Here is a 21,071-nt window from a genome sequence, read left to right as displayed (position 1 = left end):
TATTTAACCAGGTAAAAGACTAATTGAGATTTCAAATCTCTTTTACAGGAGGGACCTGGCCAAGAGGGCAGCATAAAAAACAAACACATTTAGGTTCTATACAGACACACAAATAAACATTTGAAGAGGGAGACTTGAAATTACATAAGTAATGAGATTAAGTACAGCAGCAAGTTCCAATACTGCCATGTTCCAAGTCCTTTAAAATTTAACCAAAGGAATTAGTATGAAATTAGTGCTAAATATGAAATTAGTGCTGGCAATTTTAAGTCTTTCTGGAAGGTGTTCCAGGTAAAAGGGGCAGCATATTTAAAAGCTTTTTTACCTAGCTCAGTGCGCACACGTGGAACAGTCAACTGTAGAACATCTTGTGAGCGCCTAAACCCAACCCAATCAGAGGCAGAGTAGTGCCGGGTCTTGCTGCAAGAGAGGCAAGGATGCTAAAAAGCAAGGATGAGACAACAATACTTGTTGTCCGTCATAATGGAACTGGAAGTGCTTTATTGGCTACACAGGCACACTTGACACATGCAATGTCTCCTCGTGTTTAATCCAAACCGCACCAGAAATCTCCACTGCGTGCTTTGCTCATGGATTCTCTCTGGCGAGTAGCTTGTAGCTTTTGCAAGAAGCTACAAGCTACTTGGGTCTATAAATAGCTTAGCTACTGAAAAAGCTACTTGGTTCAAAAGTAGTGAAGCTACCACCTTAAGCTACTGAGAAATGTAGTTAAGCTATGTAGCTCCGCTACTTGTAGCAAGCTACTGCCCAACACTGCTGAGCTATGTGTAATATTCGGGCCGGTAAATGTTGTTCTGGGTTGGATTAAAGTCGTAATGAAAGATTAATATGATTACTTCTGTACTCTGAAACACCTCAAATCTATAAATACACATGGACTGTCCATGTATTCTAAAATATATACCTGTCTAATCACTCAAAAAACAGCCCCCAGCATTCCGAACCGCCCACTGCTGGTCAGACCAATCAGACGACATCCTGAGGGATTGCTTTGGCCAAGTAGTATGGGAGGAGTTCAAGGCTGCAGGAGACCTGGGCGAATATGCAGAGACGGTGTCATGCTTCATAAACAAATGCACCGAGGATATAGTCCCAACAAAAATAATCAAAATAATGCCAAATCAGAAGCCCTGGGTCAACAGCGATGTCCGGGCGGCCCTTCATGCCCGGACCACGGCCTTCAATTCTGGTATACCAGAACAATACAAGCAGGCACAATATGCCCTCCGAACCACAATAAAAAAAGCACGGAGAGATTATGGAAAGCAGCTGGAGTCTAAATTGGACACTAACAACCCCAGACACCTGTGGAGTAGACTCCATGCTGCCACAGACTTCAAAGGGGTGAAACGGCAGAACCCCAGCACGTCACCCACCATGCCGGACGAACTCAATGCGTTCTACGCTAGGTTCGACCGCTCTGCCAGAGCGCCCACCCTCAACCACAACCCCCACCTCCTCTCCCCATAGATCCGGACCGCCCCCTAACCATCACCGAGGGTGAAGTCCGCCGGTCGTTCTTGCGTATCAATCCACGCAAGGCGGCCGGCCCGGACGGCATCCCTGCGTGTCCTCAAGGCCTGCGCACACCAGCTGGCAGGCGTATTCACAGACATTTTTAACCAGTCCCTCTCCCTCCAGCAAGTTCCCTCCTGCTTCAAAACAGCAACAATCATCCCCATTCCCAAACAGCAGAAAGTGACCAGCCTCAACGACTGGCGCTCAATAGCCCTCACGCCCATAGCCAGCAAATGCTTCGAAAAGCTGGTTATATCACAGATCCGCCCCACACTCCCCCCGGACCACGACCCGCTACAATTCGCATACCGCCCCAACAGGAGCACAGTGGATGCAGTAGCACACGTGCTCCACACCGCCCTCTCCCACCTGGAGGGGAAGGACACCTATGTGAGAATGCTGTTCGTGGACTACAGCTCAGCATTCAACACCATAGTACCCTCCAGGCTGGTAAGCAAACTCAAGGATCTGGGACTAAGCACAGCAATGTGTGACTGGATCCTGGACTTTCTAACAGACCGCCGCCAGGTGGTGAGAGTGGGCAACCTCACCTCCTCCCCACTGACCATCAGCATAGGAGCGCCACAGGGGTGCGTCTCCAGCCCCTTCTGGTATGACCTCTACACCCACGACTGCATGGCGACTCAAACTTCGAACACCATCGTGAAGTTTGCAGACGACACAGCGGTCGTGGGGCGGATCTCCAGGAGCGACGAGACAGCCTACAGAAAGGAGGTGGCCCTGGAACAATGGTGCCAGGACAACCACCTCTCTCTGAACGTCTCCAAGACAAAGGAGATCATTGTAGACTACAGAAGGGGGGGGGGGGTCACGTTGAAACTTAAGTCCTCAATAGAAATCTCAATTGAGGACAATATGACAAAATGCAGAAAATAACTTCAACAAATCAATACCCGAGTGGTTAAGAGAAAGGGCTTTGAAGCCAGTGCCCTGGGTTCAAATCTTGCACACGGTCATACTTTTCTCCCCCCAATGTAGCAAAAATGGTAAAATCTGGACATACCGGAGGCTATATGTAACACTGCTGAATGCACACTGTGCAGATTTTTATCTGAATATAGCCGTTGTGGGAGTGGCATATTTCGACGTTGTGGGGAAGGAGACGATCTACGTGCAGCAGCTGTGCAGGAAACGTCATCGACGTCACTACGATTTCCATTCCGGATATATAATTAGACCCTGACTAGACGTAGTGGTTTGACGTGCAGAAGACGGTCGTTATACGTGAACATATTTACTGGGTAGCCCCGTCTCTTATGTGTACATTATATACACTCCACGGGCGCCGGAAGCAGGGGGACATGGGGACATTTGGTCCCCCTACATTTTTTTATTTATTTTATTTTTTCAAAATCTGAGGGGGCAACTGCCCCCTCAGTTACAATGTCTCTCTTACACCTGAGAGACAGACAGACCCGGGGATCAGTTACAGAGAGCCCACTTTACACTGTTTACACAGCCTGTGACGCTTGTTAAAGCCATGATCGTTGTGGGATTATTACACCTGAGAGACAGACAGACTTTAGGATGGCTTGAATGTGTTGTCATTGGCTGCTGCTATAATGGTATAGTATACGGTTAGTTTTATTTAATTTTTTTGTTGAGATGAGATGACAAGTTTTGCACTGTGTTTCAAAGTAATAATAATAATAATAATAATAATAATAATAATAATAATAATATAGGTAATAATAATAATAATAATAATAATAATAATAATAATAATAATAAGTTCAGTGTTTCTGCCTGTGTTGCTGTCTGTTGTAGTGTAATTGTAAAACGATCTAAAGGGAGAGCAGGTCACCAAGTGAGTGAGAAAAGGAGAAACTACTGAATAATGACATCACTACAGTATAATGTTAATTTAAAATGAGATATTCCTCTAAATATGGCTAAAAATCATCCAAACGTCCAAAAAACTCCCTTCCTGTCCTGTTTTTGTCCCGATAATTGCAAACTCATTCCGGCGCCACTGATACACTCTACTACACCCAAGACTGAAGCATGAAACATGAATTGCAAGGTTGCCCGTACCGAGAGATACTTGAAGCCCAGGACAGAGATGATGCCAGCCAAGAAGCCGACGATCATGGAGCCGAAAGGTGTCAGCATCATTTCACCGGCTGTTCCTGCCGCAACTCCACCGGCCAAGGCGGCATTTTGGATGTGGACCTGAAGAGAGGAGAAGGACATTAAGTTAATATGGTACATCTTTATATCAGACTGAAGCCCAGTGAAAAAGGCAAGAGGTCCAAGCAAATAAACATGTTGTCCCCCACTAGTGATGTAGCTCCACCCTTGCCATTCATTGTCAATGGCGCCCCCTGGCGGCACAAAGTCAACATTACAGTGTGACTAACGGACGGATGGAGGCAAAAATTACGAAGCTTAGAGCGTTTTCTACAAGCTCCATGAAAACAGATTATTTCTGCCTCCAGAGCAGCTCAACCTTCAAGAAAATAAAATAAAACTCTAACCCACAGTGAGGTGAGGCAGATGGATCTCCACAACAGAAATGGGGATAACAGATGAGTAGGAGATGAGACTTTCTCAAGCAATAGTAAATAATTTAGCCATGTTACAGCCTCTTTCATGTTATGTGGGGGCGGGCCCGGCGCCACGAGGGGGCGCCAGGGGGCTTTGCACCCTCAGTTCAATTTTCTGCCCCCTCACTTAAAAAAATAAATAAAAATAAAATGTTGTTTTAGAATAGTTCATCTATAAAGGCCAGTTAGGCAATGTTTGTACCTGACATGTTTCGGCTGCTGTTTCTGCAGTCTTGATCAAATTTGATCAGTTTAAGTTGATGTAGGCTACCCCCTATAAACATAGCTCTGTTGTTTCAGAATTGGCAGGGAAGCGCTATTTGCTGTGCTTTGGTTGTCACAAGGTGTCAGAGATGTAGCTATTTATTAAATTTGAACCTCACTGCATGTTGTAGTGATCATGACGTGATTAAAACACACACACACACACACACACACACACACACACACAGAGAGAGAGAGAGAGAGAGAAATCAGCTGCACCCAAGCACACAGCATGCCATGAGCAGAAAGATGGAGACAACGCATCTGATCACTCTATTTCTTTAATTTAATGAACCTGGCACTGACTGGCTAATATTTTGTTTAGTTTTTTGTCGATTTTTGCAGGAATTGTTTATTCTATGACTTTTCATATAGACATATATGTTCAGAGTGCTCCAGACAGGTCCCGCATTTCACGTTATGCAAAGCTCAGCTCTATTAATGCCTTAGCTGCTGTGAAATGAATGTTTTGTTTGATTTTGAATAGTAGTCTCTCTTGTGTTGTTATTGCGCTTTTCAGAGGTTATTATGGTTAAAAAGTCCAGAAATGGGCATAGCGGGTATATAACCTATGTTTTGCGATATAAAAATATCATATAAAAAATAAAAAATAAACGAAAAAAACGAAATCATCCCCCTCCCCAGTTATAAGCGCCCCCTAAGTCATTTCATCCTGGCGCCGGCCCTGTGTGGGGGTGTGGCATCAAAGTAGGAACACATTATTTGAATTGCTATGTCGACACACAGCCTTTGCAGACTGATTCCGTCAGTTGATTAGATTGTCTTCATGGCATGGCCACTCCCTTCTCAAGTCTTCGCACCGAATATGATTATCTTTTGTTTGATAGCTATCCGTGCAGGAATGTCCTATCTTCATTCCTGTATGATTCACTGTCGACAGCTGTTGTTTTGTCACAAAGTTGTCAAACGACATGACAAAAGCAATAGTACTGTCTCAGTCACTTGATGAGATACCATGTGACTGAGATACTGTGTGACTGAGATACCATGCAACAGTAGAAAAGGGGCATTGCTTGAGGGGCATTGGTTTCTTTGGACAGGTGACATATTCATGATACTTTATCTTGTGAGAAACTCGGTAGTGATTTTTAAACCTTGATGAACCAAGATCTGCAGTACTGCAAAGTCCTGAAGTTATAAAAAAAAAAAAAATCTGCCTCTTCCCCTCAGGTCTTTACGGTGGCTGCCTGGTGACATCAAGTTATTTTTATTATTGCGTGGCCATGCATTAGTATCTCATGGCCACGAGATACTAATGCGTGGGAATGAGATAATTAAGTCGTGGCCACGAGTTAATGCGTTGGAACGAGATAAGTAAGTCGTGGCCACGAGATAATTAATATCTCGTTCCCACGCCTTAATTATCTCGTGGCCACACATTAGTAAGTCGTGGCCACGACTTAGTTATCTCGTTCCCACGCATTAGTAGCCTATCTTGTGGCCATGAGATACTAATGTGTGGCCTCGCAATAATAAAAAATATCTTGATGTCACCAGGCAGCCACCGTAGATCTTTTCTCTGTCATCCCTGATCATTTACATCCATTGTTGGACTTTGTATTGCCCTTCACATAATATTGGTGTGTAATATCGGTGAACTCAAGCATTGTCTACTTGTAACTCACTCTGAATAAGAGCGTAAGTTAAATGCCGGCCTAATGTTAACCCAGAGTTTAGTAGAAATAATATAAATGCTCCAACTCTTATGCTCCAAAGCTGAATATTTTACTGAGACGTTTCAAGCCTCAGTTCTTCATCTGGTCATCTATTGCCTGAGGAAGAGCTGAGGCTCCAAACGTCTCAGTAAAATATTCAACTTTGGAGCATAAGTGTCCGCATTCTATTGTTTCTACTGTGATTTCTATCTAACCCAGCACCCCTAAAAGTGATGTGTGCATTTTTTGACATTTTATATCCCAGAGTTTGGTGCAGGACTCACTGAGATTAGACTATTATGCAATGGTTCTAACAAAGCTATTTGTCAAGTAGTGGTAATTTGAGACAACAATTATGGTTTTTGTCTTTTGTTCATCTCCGGGTTCACTACCAAGTCTTGCCAAGCAACTGTTTCTATTAAGACAGCTGTAAACAGAGTGATATGTATATGTCCAACTGGTTATATTGAATACCAGCACTCATGGAGTGCCTCCTGTCCAATCAAATTACGTAATTGGAACTGTTGTATAATTAACAATACAATCATAGAAGTCAGTGTTGAGCTGAATGTTGCAGTGTGAAAAAGTGGTAAATTAGCTGAGGACTAGGGATAACCCTGATCTAAGTATGTGCAGTGCGGAGATGCTGACGTGTCTCTGTGCTGTGCTGGCTCCTGTCCCCTCACCATGTCCAGCTTGCCGTCGTGTGCAGTGAGGGCAGACAGGGCGTAGCTGGACAGAGTGCAGGCTGCCAGGGAGTAGTAGGTGTTCATGGCTGTGCGGTGCTGGTCATCTCCATGGGCCGTCACGGCAGAGTTAAAGCTGGGCCAGAACATCCACAGGTAGATGGTGCCTAAACAGAGATACAACAGATCATCATATCACACAACAGACCATCAAAATGTCACTCTTTTGGTTTGTCACAAGAAATTAAGTTGAATTAAAGCTGTGATGGGCTTCATGACAGAATTGTTTCACTTTAATACCCAGAAATCCTGTGGTGAACTACAAAAACAAATTTACAAACAAACAAAACAAAAAACCCAAGAGACGAGAGAGGAGGAGAGCGAACTTTGGTGAGTCAGCTTTCTACTGCTGTTTGGATTTCACTCTTACGTTTCGAGTTGGGAACAGTTTTCTTCTTTCTCTTGGAAACTCTCTGATTCATTTTTAATGTATTTTTACAAGATTCAATTTAAAATAATTAACTCTTATGCACAATGAAATGTACTTTCATTTGATAAAGAAAGGAGTATTTTTGAACAGATGTATATCAAATGTGAAAGTATCAGAATTCAAATAAAAAAAACTCTTCTCCCAGCCTGGTCCTGTGGATCCTTACCAATCATAGCGAACAAATCAGAGTGGTAGACCGAACTGTTCCGGTGTTTGCTCTTGTCCAGGTTGGGCCGGTAGAGAACCCGGGTCACCATCAGGCCGAAGTACGCTCCAAACGTGTGGATGGTCATGGAGCCACCAGCATCCTTAGCCTGAAGGAGATTTAGTTTAATTTGCTAGGAGATGAGTTGAGGAATACAGATAGCACTATAGAAAGTGACAGTGTTATGTGCATAAGGAGTTTCATTCCAAAATTAGATATAAACCATTTGAAAAAACGTAAACTGCTAAATTTGTGACATTTGTTTAGATGAAAATGTTGGAGATTATTTCAAGTAAGTATTACAATATTTATTTAAAAAATGTATATATCTTGGAATAGAACTTCTCATATAAAAATGATGATGGTAACTCACCCCCAGAGCACTCAGCAGGATGAACTCATTGACAGCGAACAGGGTGACTTCAAACAAAGCCATGACGAGCAGCTGGACCGGGCTGGTCTTACCCAGGACCGCTCCAAACGAGATCAGCACAGAGCCCGTGCAGAAGTCAGCGTTGATCATGCTGAACAAGACAGAATCAGAAACTACAACTATAGAAACTACAATACAAATGTTTGAGGAAGTTAGCTGACACTAAAGCCCTTTTCCCACATGCGTACCGGAAAATTACCTGTAAGTCAATATCGGACATTTCCCTGAATTTCCCTTCACAACTTAGCGCGCGCATATGGGAATGTAGTCGTCAAATAGCCGGTATGTTGGGGGACGGGGGGAGGGGGGAGCTTATTTGGGGGGTCGGCAAAACTTCACTCAGTCCTCCGTACTTTGCAGCAGCCTGACACAGGACAGACAAAGCGAGAATGGCAGAGGCTTGCAAGGCAAGCTGCCCAACGCTTGTAGCCTATGTATGTAGAGAAAGCAAATGCATGAAGCGAAATGTGTGGAAGTAGTTTGCTTTGATGTGCGCGAATGATTAGATGATGCACTTTGAAGAAGTTGGGATCCGTGTCTGAGAGAAATAGTTGCTGGTTCGATGTTTATCCGTTCACCTGCGTCGCGTTGAAGCACTTTTTACAGACTGGCTTCGTTTGATGTGTCCGGCTTGCCTTCGGAAATCAGCAAGCTGACATACTGCTCTTATTAGGCTATCACAAGATAATTTCGCCAGTTTGCTTTAATGTGCGCGAATGATTAGATTATGCCCGCTGGAACATTAAGCAACGTGTGTAGGCTACACTTCGCCCATGATTGAAGGACCGCTGTCGCGGAAAATGACTGGACCCGTTTCCACTTGCGTCCCATTAAGAGCATACCGCTCTTCTGACTGGATCGAAACTGGTGAAATGTCGGGGACGACGGGGTCGCGCTTATACCGGCACGGCGCCTTTCCCACATGCAGGCATTACACCACGTTCCGGTCATTTTGCGGTACAAAGCGCATGTGGGAAAAGGGCTTAAGTGAAACAGCAAAAGACAGCTAATGGATTGTAGTAGGTACCGGTCTTGAGAGTGAGACCACATTGTGATGGTCTCAGTCTCGTCTCGGACTCGCCCTCCCTCAGTCTTGGTCTTGACTCGGTCTCGGACAAGCCAGACTCTGGCTTTTATTTCAAGACCAGTCAAGACCACAAGGCCCATTCTGAGCCAGGAAAAACCCTGTTTTCCACTGTATGAAATTATTTTCTACTGCAGACCAACAGGTTTACATTTCAAATAAATGTTTGTTTCAACATACCACTATAGACTAATGCTTCCGTTAATTAACAGCATAATCCCACAGACAGAGCATACTGTATGATTCATCATACAGGTTATTATATACTGTATAATTTACCAATCAATGGCTGCAGTTTGGGGGAGTCATAAGCAGCAGTAAGTATATTTATATATGTATTTATTTATGTATATTTTGTACTCCTATCTGATTGTATTTCTCTGCATACTTGCACTTTGCATTGTGTTTACATTTTAAATATGTTTTGTTGCACTATGTTACTTTTTACCTCTATTAGGGCTATTTCTCTGCATACTTGCACTTTGTATTGTGTTTACATTTTAAATCTGTTACTAATATGTTACTTTTTACCCCTATCAGGACTCTAAGCCTGTATCATCTGGCAGGGGGACTAACAATGGAAATCAGTCTTGTGACTGCAATTGTCGTGCATTTAAAAAAAAATTAAATGTTCATTAATGTACACCTGTCCCCTATCGACCAAATAAATGAATTGAAATTGAAATTAAGGTGTTTTTACACTTCATTCTGCTCACTGTGTTGAGCCTTTCTGAAGGTATCTGATAAGGAATTGCAGTATTTCAAATCAAAGGATTGCCTTCTGTCACAGAGTAGGCTATTCACCTTATGTTTGCATGCCCACTTTTTCTCTTCCGTGTCAGACGCAATTGTATTTCTTCTTCTGGTTCAGCGTGTCGGCGGCCGCCCGGTTGCATTGTAAACATCGATAAACTGTAAACTATGAATGAAGTTTGGAAACATTCAGCAGCTACACTGCAGCGAGTGTGGCCAACTTCAGTTACATTCTCATAGCGTTACTGCTGCGAGGAGCCGATGGCTATGCTGACCACCCATAACGGCATAACATTAGTTACAATTAAGCACGTTGACAGTGTTTTGTCACTGCCAGCTGGGTTGACAGTGTGAGAGCAAAATACTAGCTACTGTAGTCCGACCGGTCACAGCCAGCGCTCGTCACTGCTCGTTAGAAATGTCCAAATAGGCGTTATTCTGGTAAACTGGGCACATATTTGCAATGTTAGGTTCTCATCCGAAAAAATATTAAAACTTTATAACAGTTCGTTTTTTTTAGCTTGAAAACTGCTTTTTGGCAAGTCCAAAAATGATAAAGGTAGGAGTAATCTACTTCCGGGTCTAAAACGGCAGGACTATTACAAAATGACATATGCAGAAGCCTCCTGATATGGGCAAATGATAAGGTGAATACTGTACAGTCATTTGTATTTTATTAAAAATTCTAAATGATGATTTATTTCATTGTTAGTAGAGCAATAGTGTAAAGGTTACGCCATCATTAGAGTCATGGCCTCGCATTGGCCTGGTCTCGGTCTTTGTCTCGGTGTCCCTACATACCTAAGGCATGTTTTGCCGTGTGTGTTAGAGAGGGGATTGAGGACAATGAAAAAGAGCAATAGAGTACGTATATTGCATTGTTCAGTATGTATCTGTGTAGCTATAGAGACACTGCGGAGAAATGCACATCATTGCACATCATTCAGTTGTTGATGTTGATGTTGATGTGCAATGCACATCATTCAGAAACCACGCCCAAAACGGGGGAAAACAGAAACCCCCCTCCAATCCTGGCATTCTCCTATGTCGCGTGCATGGTTGCGTGTTGCACAAAAAGATCGTATATACGGAAGATGAACACTCCAACTTACTTCCTTGACAGCTAGATCCACATTTTTCTTCTCGCCAATTCTCAATGGCCTCCTTGTTTTGTAGTACAAAAAAACTTTAATTGGTGATTTTTTTTTACATTTGTTGTCTGTGCAGCCCACCACACAACAGCTTTTAGCTATGTTTAATTGAAGGAAAATGACGCTGGTCTATGGGAGTGAACGGAGCGATTTCCCCCGTGATGGGCGTGGCCTATTTCATGCAGTGTCTCTATAGGCTATGACATGTGTGCTTCTGTGTGTATGTGTATGTGTGCGCATTCGCACTGTACATGCGTGTTAGGCACACACCTCTCCACCCCGATGTGGATCTTGCCTCCGTGCATGCCGTGGAAGAAGCCCTGCATGAGTGTGGCCCACTGCAGGGCAAAGGCAGCTATCAGGAAGTTGAAGCCCACGCTGCTGAAGCCGTAACGCTGCAGGAAAGTCATGAGGAAGCCGAAGCCGACGAAGATCATCACGTGCACGTCCTGGAAACCTGCAACCACAATACACAACATATCACATGCACATCCTGGAAACCTGCAACCACAATAGACAACATATCACATGCACATCCTGGAAACCTGCAACCACACACAAAACAGTAAGACATCACGTGCACATCCTGGACACCTGCAACCACACACAAAACACATCATGTGCACGTCCTGGAAACCTGCAATGGTTGCAGGTGTCCAGAACATGCATGTGATGTGTTTTGTGTGTGGTTGCAGGTTTCCAGGACGTGCAAATGATGTGTCAATTGTGCGTGGTTGCAGGTTTCCAGGATGTGCACATGATGTGTTTTGTGTGTGGTTGCAGGTGTCCAGGACATGCATGTGATTTGTTTTGTGTGTGGTTGCTGGTGTCCAGGACATGCATGTAATGTGTTTTGTGTGTATGTCCTGGAAACCTGCAACCCACACAAAACACATCACATGAACGTCCTGGACACCTGCAACCATGACACACAAAACACATGATGTGCACGTCCTGGAAACCTGCAACCCACACAAAACACATCATGTGCACGTCCTGGAAACCTGCAACCACACACAATTAACACATCATGTGGATGTCCTGGAAACCTGCAACCCACACAAAACACATCACATGCACGTCCTGGACACCTGCAAACACGACGCAGAAAACATATCACGTGCACGTCCTGGACACCTGCAAACACGACACAGAAAACACATCACGTGCACGTCCTGGACACCTGCAAACACGACGCAGAAAACACATCACGTGTACGTCCTGGACACCTGCAAACACGACACACAAAACACATCACGTGCACGTCCTGGACACCTGCAAACACGACACAGAAAACACATCACGTGCACGTCCTGGACACCTGCAAACACGACACACAAAACACATCACGTGCACGTCCTGGACACCTGCAAACACGACACAGAAAACACATCACGTGCACGTCCTGGACACCTGCAAACACGACACACAAAACACATCACGTGCACGTCCTGGACACCTGCAAACACGACACACAAAACACATCACGTGCACGTCCTGGACACCTGCAACCACGACACAGAAAACACATCACGTGCACGTCCTGGACACCTGCAAACACGACACACAAAACACATCACGTGCACGTCCTGGACACCTGCAAACACGACACAGAAAACACATCACGTGCACGTCCTGGACACCTGCAAACACGACACACAAAACACATCACGTGCACGTCCTGGACACCTGCAAATACGACACACAAAACACATCACGTGCACGTCCTGGACACCTGCAAACACGACACACAAAACGCATCACGTGCACGTCCTGGACACCTGCAAACACGACACACAAAACACATCACGTGCACGTCCTGGACACCTGCAAACATGACACACAAAACACATCACGTGCACGTCCTGGACACCTGCAAACACGACACACAAAACACATCACGTGCACGCCCTGGACACCTGCAAACATGACACACAAAACACATCACGTGCACGTCCTGGACACCTGCAAACATGACACACAAAACACATCACGTGCACGTCCTGGACACCTGCAAACATGACACACAAAACACATCACGTGCACGTCCTGGACACCTGCAACCACGACACAGAAAACACATCACGTGCACGTCCTGGACACCTGCAAACATGACACAGAAAACACATCACGTGCACGTCCTGGATACCTGCAAACACGACACACAAAACACATCACGTGCACGTCCTGGATACCTGCAAACACGACACACAAAACACATCACGTGCACGTCCTGGACACCTGCAAACACGACACACAAAACACATCACGTGCACGTCCTGGATACCTGCATTTGATATTTGTAAATAGTATCGAAAAATCATTCGATGATTCTTTGTCTGTTCGGCAGGACGATATTTCCTTGCTGTACTTCCACGTTGCGGGTAATCATCTCGTCGTGGTTGCTCTTTCGTAGACTTCACTCACGCCATTCACAGGTGCAGTGCTGGTTGGTGATTAGCTGGACAAGAGCAAAGTGAGTCGAAGTGGCTGCGTCTAATTGGAGCGCACCCACTCCTCCAAGAATGACGCTGAGGCAACATGGCGTCAGAGTGGTACTGGATTTGTGCTAGTACGCTCTCTGGAGACGGCACTCTTTGTATACGAACAGTAATGTTAGTTTGAGTGTTCTAGTTCACTTTACGTTACATTTCCAATCCTTCCGTTAACAATAAATCTATATTCTATAACTTTGAATCTGTTTCCGTGTGTTTTCGTGTTACTTTCCCAAACCCTAGACTTGGGGCGTAACAGGCATAAAGTGGCTTCACATCGATTCTCATATTAACTCAGACCAAAGGGGGGCTGTGTCGTCACCTGAATTGCATTTTGCCACTTTACACAGTGGCAGTAAGGGTGGCGTTAAAAGAATTCCACACTGGAACCTGTTTTCACTTTTTTGCATTTTCAGGCCCCAAGAACGGGGAAGGCACTAACTAAAAAAAAAAAAAGCCGTTGTATGCAGGGATCGTTGCTGTGTAAACAGGGCCTACTATCAACATCCACAAATCCATGAGATCACTTCCAACCGAATGTGGAGATAGGTCTGGCTAGCAAGACTACAGTACTTCCAACTTCCCTCTATCACTTAAGGCTTTGTCATTCAAAACAACCATTCTTTGTGAATCAGCTCAGTTACATAAGTAATGGTCAATGGGGACTTTGCAGGTTCAGCTTCCCCAGATAGACCACTACACTCGTTCAGCTGCCCCAGATAGACCACTACACTGGTTCAGCTTCCCTAGATAGACCACTACACACTGGTTCAGCTGCCCTAGATAGACCACTACACTGGTTCAGCTGCCCCAGATAGACCACTACACTGGTTCAGCTGCCCCAGATAGACCACTACACTGGTTCAGCTGCCCCAGATAGACCACTACACTGGTTCAGCTGCCCCAGATAGACCACTATACTGGTTCAGCTGCCCCAGATAGACCACTACACACTGGTTCAGCTACCCCAGATAGACCACTACTATACTGGTTCAGCTGCCCCAGATAGACCACTACACTAAAGACTCCATAGTGTTTTTTGGGGGGATGACACGTGACAAAGGTCCCAAGCCAGATTTTAACCCAGGACAACGCGGTTTGTTTTAAATATGTGGCATCAATACTTTTGTAAGAGTATTGTGTCACTTTTTGTTGAAATGGTGATCTCAATGCCCCTCTCTGAGTTTGCACCATGGGGCTCTGTCCTCCGCTCTCTCCTGGTTCACACATAACCTGCTAGAAACTGCATTGTAACTCTCCTTGTTTGGCCTGAACCACCACACAATATAGCACTGTGCCGTGGCTGCTGTCGCCATGGAGACGGATAATTGGCATGACTGGTGGAGGTGTTGCCAACGTCCCCGTTGTCATTTTGGCCCAGATTCTTGGTCCCATCCGCAGGGATGCCAGCACAATGAAATGACAGGTTTACTGGGTGCAATTAGTATAATCCTGAACTGTATTCTGCACAATCGCGCATGTAGCACAGGATTGTGAGTGCCCATTGTAAAACTTGCACGCATGTTTTAGGATTCGACTGATTTGAAGGTGGATATCAATATTTTTCAAAATGAAGCTGCCAAAATATTGGAAGTCTTCAGTGTGAGGGGTTTTATTCTCTGCAGGGTGTAAAATCCTCTGAAACAGCATTCAGACCATCGTGAGACACATTTCAATGACAAACTCTTCATTGAAATCCAGACTAATTCAAATTCGTAGCTGGTTTAGCAGCTCCTTAGGAAAGGTTTTGAATTGTGAACACTGAAGGAATGTGTGCCCGTCCGCATGTCCTCGAGTGCCCACCGCCCGGGTGGGGTCGTCAAAAGGGCCTTTCTGTGTGGAGTTTGCATGTTCTCCCCGTGCCTCCCGGGGGTTTCCTTCATATAGGAACCCCCTTCACCAAAACATGCAATATCCTGGTTGCTAATGTGGTTCCTCCTCTGCTCGTTAAGGGCGCCTGTTCGGAGGGAGGGGAACTGGTTGGAATAGTGTGAACCTCCCACGTGCTATGTCCTACCGGTGAAGCTTCCCCTGTCAGGTGAAAAGAAGCGGCTGACTGACTGCCCATGTCTCGGAGGAAGCATGGAGCCAGTTTCGGCTCTCCCCAGATCGGCAGAGGGTGGAGTAGCAACCAGGATAAATAAATTAAATTAGCACTAATGGGGGATAAAAATGGGATAAAAGATCGGGGGGGAAAAAATATACCGTAAATTCCGGACTATAAGCCGCACCTTTTTTCCCGTTTTTTGGGCTTTTTTGGCCCCTGCGGCTTATATAACGGTGCGGCTTATCTATGGATTTTTTCAAAAAAAAAAAAAAAAAAAAAAAAAAAATCTCTCTTTTTTAGCACTCTTTCTAACTATAAATCCACTTCTGTTTTAATTTCCTCTCTTGCCCTCTTTTCACCACACTGTATGACACTGTATGACACTGTATGACACTGTGTGCACTGTAAATAACAACACAGGTGGTGTTGTGTTATGTTGTTTTGTTGAAATGTTAATAAATGGGAGCATTACATATGGTAATTAAACATTAAAACACAAAAAAAAAAAAAAAAAAAAAACATTAAAACACCCGCGGCTTATAGTCCGGTGCGGCTTATATAAGAAAAAAATAGTCAACTTTGAAGGTGCGGCTTATACACCGGTGCGCCTTATAGTCCGGAATTTACGGTATATGGAAAGGTTTTGAAACTGAATCTATTGAATAAGATCCTCCCCTCCATCATATCGATGGGCAACATTGACTGCATTTTTATTGATTGGCCAATATCATCTTTATCAGTAAACCGATACCGCCTCATAACCACAGCCTATACATCTAAAAAAAATCAATTTATCTGATTAATCTTACTCATGAACTCTTGAACAGCACACACGGCAGCGGTGGGGATCAAACCTCTGACCTTTCAGATATGGGGCAGGTATTGTGTAAGAGGGAGACAGACGCATATTTCCAGTTGACATACCATCCTTATCTCAAGGGAAGGCACAGAACATGCATACACGTCAGATGACCTGCACACAAACCGCACATGATTCTTCTTTAGAACAACGAAGACTGCATTAGTGTTTTGACAGCAGCGTATGTGTGGAGTGTGAGCTTTTGTGAGTTTATCGAGCAGTTTCTGCACATGTGTGCAGGTATACAGTCAGTAGGTTGTGTAAATAGACAGGTTAAGAACTGCACACTGCAGGGCTCCCTTTAATTATTCTAATGCACCAGAGAAATCACATTTCCACAATGTTTTGGATTTTGTTTCAAGTGACGTTTCAAGCACACAAAAAAGGAGTTTGGGGCACATTTCAACATTTCAAGCACAAGGCACTGAAACGTGAAGGTGCTCTTCCATCCAGCTCAGCTCATGACGGTGAAGGTTAAAGATGATCTGAAGCCATTAAATCTTATAGACCTTTCTTTAAATGGCCTAAAATGGTAAATGGCCTGCATTTATATAGCGCTTTTATCCAAAGCGCTTTACAGTCAGTAGGTACATTCACTCATTCACACACCGATGGTGGCAGGTTACCACGCAGGGTGCTGACACACCAACGGGAGCAATTTGAGGTTCAGTGTCTTGCCCAAGGACACTTCGACATGCAGACTGGAGCCGGGAATCGAACCACCGACCTCTTTTATCCAAAGTGATTAGTGGACGACCCGCTCTACCTCGTGAGCTACAGCCGTCCAAAAACAGTAATCTTTATAGATTACCGTTGCCCCTTATTTATCTAATCTTCCCTTTTCGCTTGAACTCCATAACCATGATGGCATCCATAACCACTAGTCCACCTTCAATTTTACTTTGTCCCCGGAGGGCAATTGGCGTTGCAACAAATACATAAAAGAACATAGACACTAGTGCATCCTGGTGGCTCACCTGGTAGCACGCGTACCACGGAGGCTCTGTCCTTCGCGCGGCCGACCCAGGTTCATATGCGACCCGTGGTTCTTTGCCACGTCATCCCCTCTCTCTCACTTCCTGTCTGCCTACAGTTGTCCTATCGAATAAAGGCAAAATGCCCCAAAAATAATCTAAAAAAATTATTACATAAAAGAACCTAGACACTAACCCTGAACTATTCACCTGTCATATCATTGGATATAATCACATGTAAATGACCTGCCACAAATACATAAAAGAACCTAGACACTAACCCTGAACTATTCCCCTGTCATATCATTGGATAGAATCATGTAAATAACCTGCCACACACAACCAGGTTGCAGGTCTGCTGTCCTTGGACCATGCATGTCAATGAAACGCTATACCATGTCAATATCTGCATCAATGTAGGAGTCTCTTGTGCTTCAGCCACCTCCGCACCTCCATGTTTGACTCTGATGAAGACACTGTGAGCGTTGAAACGTTAGTCTTTGCACCTGAATTCAAATAATTTTGTGTCTCCTGTGTATCCAACCCCATCGCAGAAGGCGAGCTGCAGGGCGGGCGAGGCCACACAGCGGCCGAGCTAGTGCATGAGATTTCTAGTCATCATCATCATCATCATCATCATCATCATATAAGGGAGTAAGTGGGCTCTGTCTCTCTGTTTCAAATTTTGTCCCACTGATGATGTCACAATGTCCATGACATCATCAGTGATGGTCACTCGAGCAATTGTGATGTCACTGATGATGTCACAATGTCTATGACATCATCAGTGATGTCATACAGGTTCCCCCAGCCTCAGGCTAGAAGCACAGTGGCAAGTGAGTGACAAGTCTTGAGTGGGAACCTGTCCATCTGATGAGGAAAGGGGCAGGCCCAGCTGCCAAGGCAAATGTTGCATGATACAGCTTTAGATAGTGCTGCCAGACTGAGAGTATTCCTCTGTCCACATTCCCATGTCCCTGTTCTCTGCCGCAGGCCCTCCAACACACCCACAGCAGAGAGAGAGGCAGAGAGTGACACACACACACACACACACACAGAGAGAGAGAGAGAGAGAGAGAGAGAGGGGGGGGGGGGACCTGCAGGCATGGAGGTGTGTAGTCAGACAGACAGACACTCTCTCAGTGTTGGGACTTGTGTTGGACACGCCCACCAACTGCCTCTCTCTCACCCATGGCCATGTTACTATACTTAAGATTGATCTGTTAAGGTGGAGCTGTGGGCGGATGAAGTGGCTCAGAGCAGAGGAGTATAGAGATGAAGGGGAATGTAAAGTGTGTATCCATGTAGCTGTCAGTGTACTCTAACAGCAAATGTAAATTTAAAGGTAAGCATAAAGTACACCTGCAACTGTCAGGATGATAACCTAGACAGAAAATATTCCATGGCCTCTGTACTTGTCTGTGCCTTTCCTGATACTCTTGTTTTGTGTTTATATAATAGTAATAATAGTATATAAATGAATGTCACCTTCATTGGAACATGCCCCCCTTTTTATATTCAGCACTTGTTTCAAACTGTACAATTGGAGAGAAAAGTGTCTTCCTTTTATTTTTATTTATTTTTATTAACTGATAGTCATCGGGCTGCATTTCACCTGAGGGAGGAAATATGCTTTTTCCTTCTAAATGAGAAAAGGACAAATTGTGTGACCACATTATGGCAGGGGCAGCCCACCCTACTTTGCCCCTACCACCCTGCATTTCAAAATTTGGCCCCTTTTTAACCAATTGGCATGAACACAAACACACACCTTGACAAGCCTTCACACACACACACACACACACACACACACACACACACACACACACACACACACACACACACACACACACACACACACACACACACACACACACACACACACACACACTCTCTCTCTCTCTCTCACACACACTCTCTCTCACACACACACACACACACACCCACACACTGACCTCCATGCCAATTTTCAGCATCCTAGTCCGTGTAAACTGTGCCCACAAAAGCTGGTGAACTTTTTGTGGCCCAACCCAACAGAGTGACTTATAGAGCTGCTCTGCTGGTCGCAGCTCTAAATCATTGAGGCTAGCATGTACATGTAAGAGAGGATGAAGAAGATTTTAGGGTTAGGGAAGCATTAAAACAATATCAGCTGTTTCTGTATTTAACATTAAATTATTCATCAATACCAAAGTATTATACATTTTCATCTGCCTCACCTGAGAAAAAAACGTGTAATTGTTAGGCACTTCTGAATCTAAAGTCTCTCACTAACTGAAAGCAAAGGGATGTACCAACAGCCTCTTTGATCCTCAAATTCCATCCCAACTCTTTAACAGTATCACCATCCCGTCATTCTAGGCACGTCCATAGAAACGCAGCCACTTCACAGGCAAAGCATCTCCACCCATGACCCAACCTCTGAGTGATCGCCCTCCTCCCCATCCCTTCCAGAAGGCCACAGGTCAGGTCACTCACTCGGGTAGCGGAAGTAGAAGTCGTTCTCATAGTCGGAGTGGTTCTTCAGATGCTCGTGCCACTTCTTGGCGTCCGTCTCGTCGTCGTACTGCACTAGCACGCCAAAGAGGATGATGAGGATGACCTCCAGGATGATGCAGATCACTGGCAGCTTTAGCCGCATGTTGGTCGCTGCATCTACCATGTTTCTGGGTGCCAGAAGGAAGAGTGGGGAACTGTTGGAAAGGTCTGAAGTCTGTTCTTAGGCTGGGGGATGAATACGGACTAAAGATCCAGCTACTTTCCACAGAGAGAAAGGCACAGCCTCTTTCGGGTACCCAGCGGTGTCTGCAGGACAGAGAGGGGAGCCAGTGTGTGAAGGTGGAGGGAGAAGCCAGCACACAGACACATGGGTTGGTCTTACTTGTTTTGTGTTTTTGTCCTGTTGGTTCACGCCCACCAGACCTGCCTCTGCCACAAAGAAGGCAGGGCCAGTCTTAGCCCCTGCCTTCTCCTACTGTATAGGTTTTAAGGTGGTCTGAAATGTGTGGGCTTACCTTAAAGTAATAATATGTGACTTTTCCATGTCATTGAATGGCTGATTTGCTACTCTCTATCTCCAGTTGATATAACACAGTGTTGATTTAAAGTCCCAACATGTAGAAATCTGCTGAGCAGCAGCAACAGCAACCTCTGCTGCCACAAGTGGTAATTACGTAAGGGATAATGTATACTGAGCCGGTGATTACTGTGGAAATAATGACCGACAGGTGAATGATTTAGCCCGATGCGCAGCGGAGGGCTTAATATTCACCTGAAGGTCATTATTTCCAGTAATCACCGGCTCAGTATACATTATCCCGCTTAGAACACGGCCTACAACTAAATCATTCAATAATCTGACAAAATAATTATTCAAATAGATTTTTTAATAGCGTTTTCAACACAAAGCGGTTTCATTCGTAATTGGCACACAAGACACCACAGCTGCAACTGGTTGGCCTAATTAGTAGCGTCTGCGGACAAAATGCTCTTACCAACTGATTAATCCAGGTGTGGCAGAGCAGCGGTCGGTTGTCGAGAAATAATGACCGGTGAATATTGTTGATTGACCAATCAGAATCGAGTATTCGAGAGAGCCGTGTTCTAAAGAATGCTAACTCCTTTCCCTGTTTGTACGTTCAAATATCAGCCTTATTTTTTCGCTTTCTGCTTGTACTCTCTGCTAAATAAATATGGGCGGCCACCAAATTCTAATGCATCTTCCATATCCATGAAATCAGGTAAATATCCAGTTTATGTTACTCCAAGCCAAACATGGCGGCTTGATCCACTACAGCTGAACTCTCAACTGATGTGAGAGTCTCATGATACTCAGGTCCCACACACAG

General features: G+C 44.7%; 1 protein-coding gene across 1 annotated transcript in view; it reads right to left on the bottom strand.

The window, feature by feature from the left end:
* Positions 1–20,069, bottom strand: part of rhbg (Rh family B glycoprotein) — a 33,389-nt gene extending 13,320 nt beyond the window's left edge. The window contains exons 1-6 of the mRNA XM_083643629.1: positions 19,702–20,069; positions 11,119–11,305; positions 7,801–7,951; positions 7,389–7,536; positions 6,733–6,899; positions 3,595–3,732 (exon numbers count right to left, since the gene is read on the bottom strand). Coding sequence (XP_083499755.1) covers positions 3,595–3,732; positions 6,733–6,899; positions 7,389–7,536; positions 7,801–7,951; positions 11,119–11,305; positions 19,702–19,885 — 975 coding nt within the window. The 5' untranslated portion in view covers positions 19,886–20,069. The remainder of the gene's footprint in view (positions 1–3,594; positions 3,733–6,732; positions 6,900–7,388; positions 7,537–7,800; positions 7,952–11,118; positions 11,306–19,701) is intronic.
* Positions 20,070–21,071: the final 1,002 nt, after the last annotated feature.

This window comes from Poromitra crassiceps (genome assembly GCF_964638095.1).
Source record: "Poromitra crassiceps genome assembly, chromosome: 1".
NCBI classification, from domain to species: Eukaryota; Metazoa; Chordata; class Actinopteri; order Beryciformes; family Melamphaidae; genus Poromitra; species Poromitra crassiceps.
This window is presented reverse-complemented; position numbering and strand designations above follow the sequence as displayed.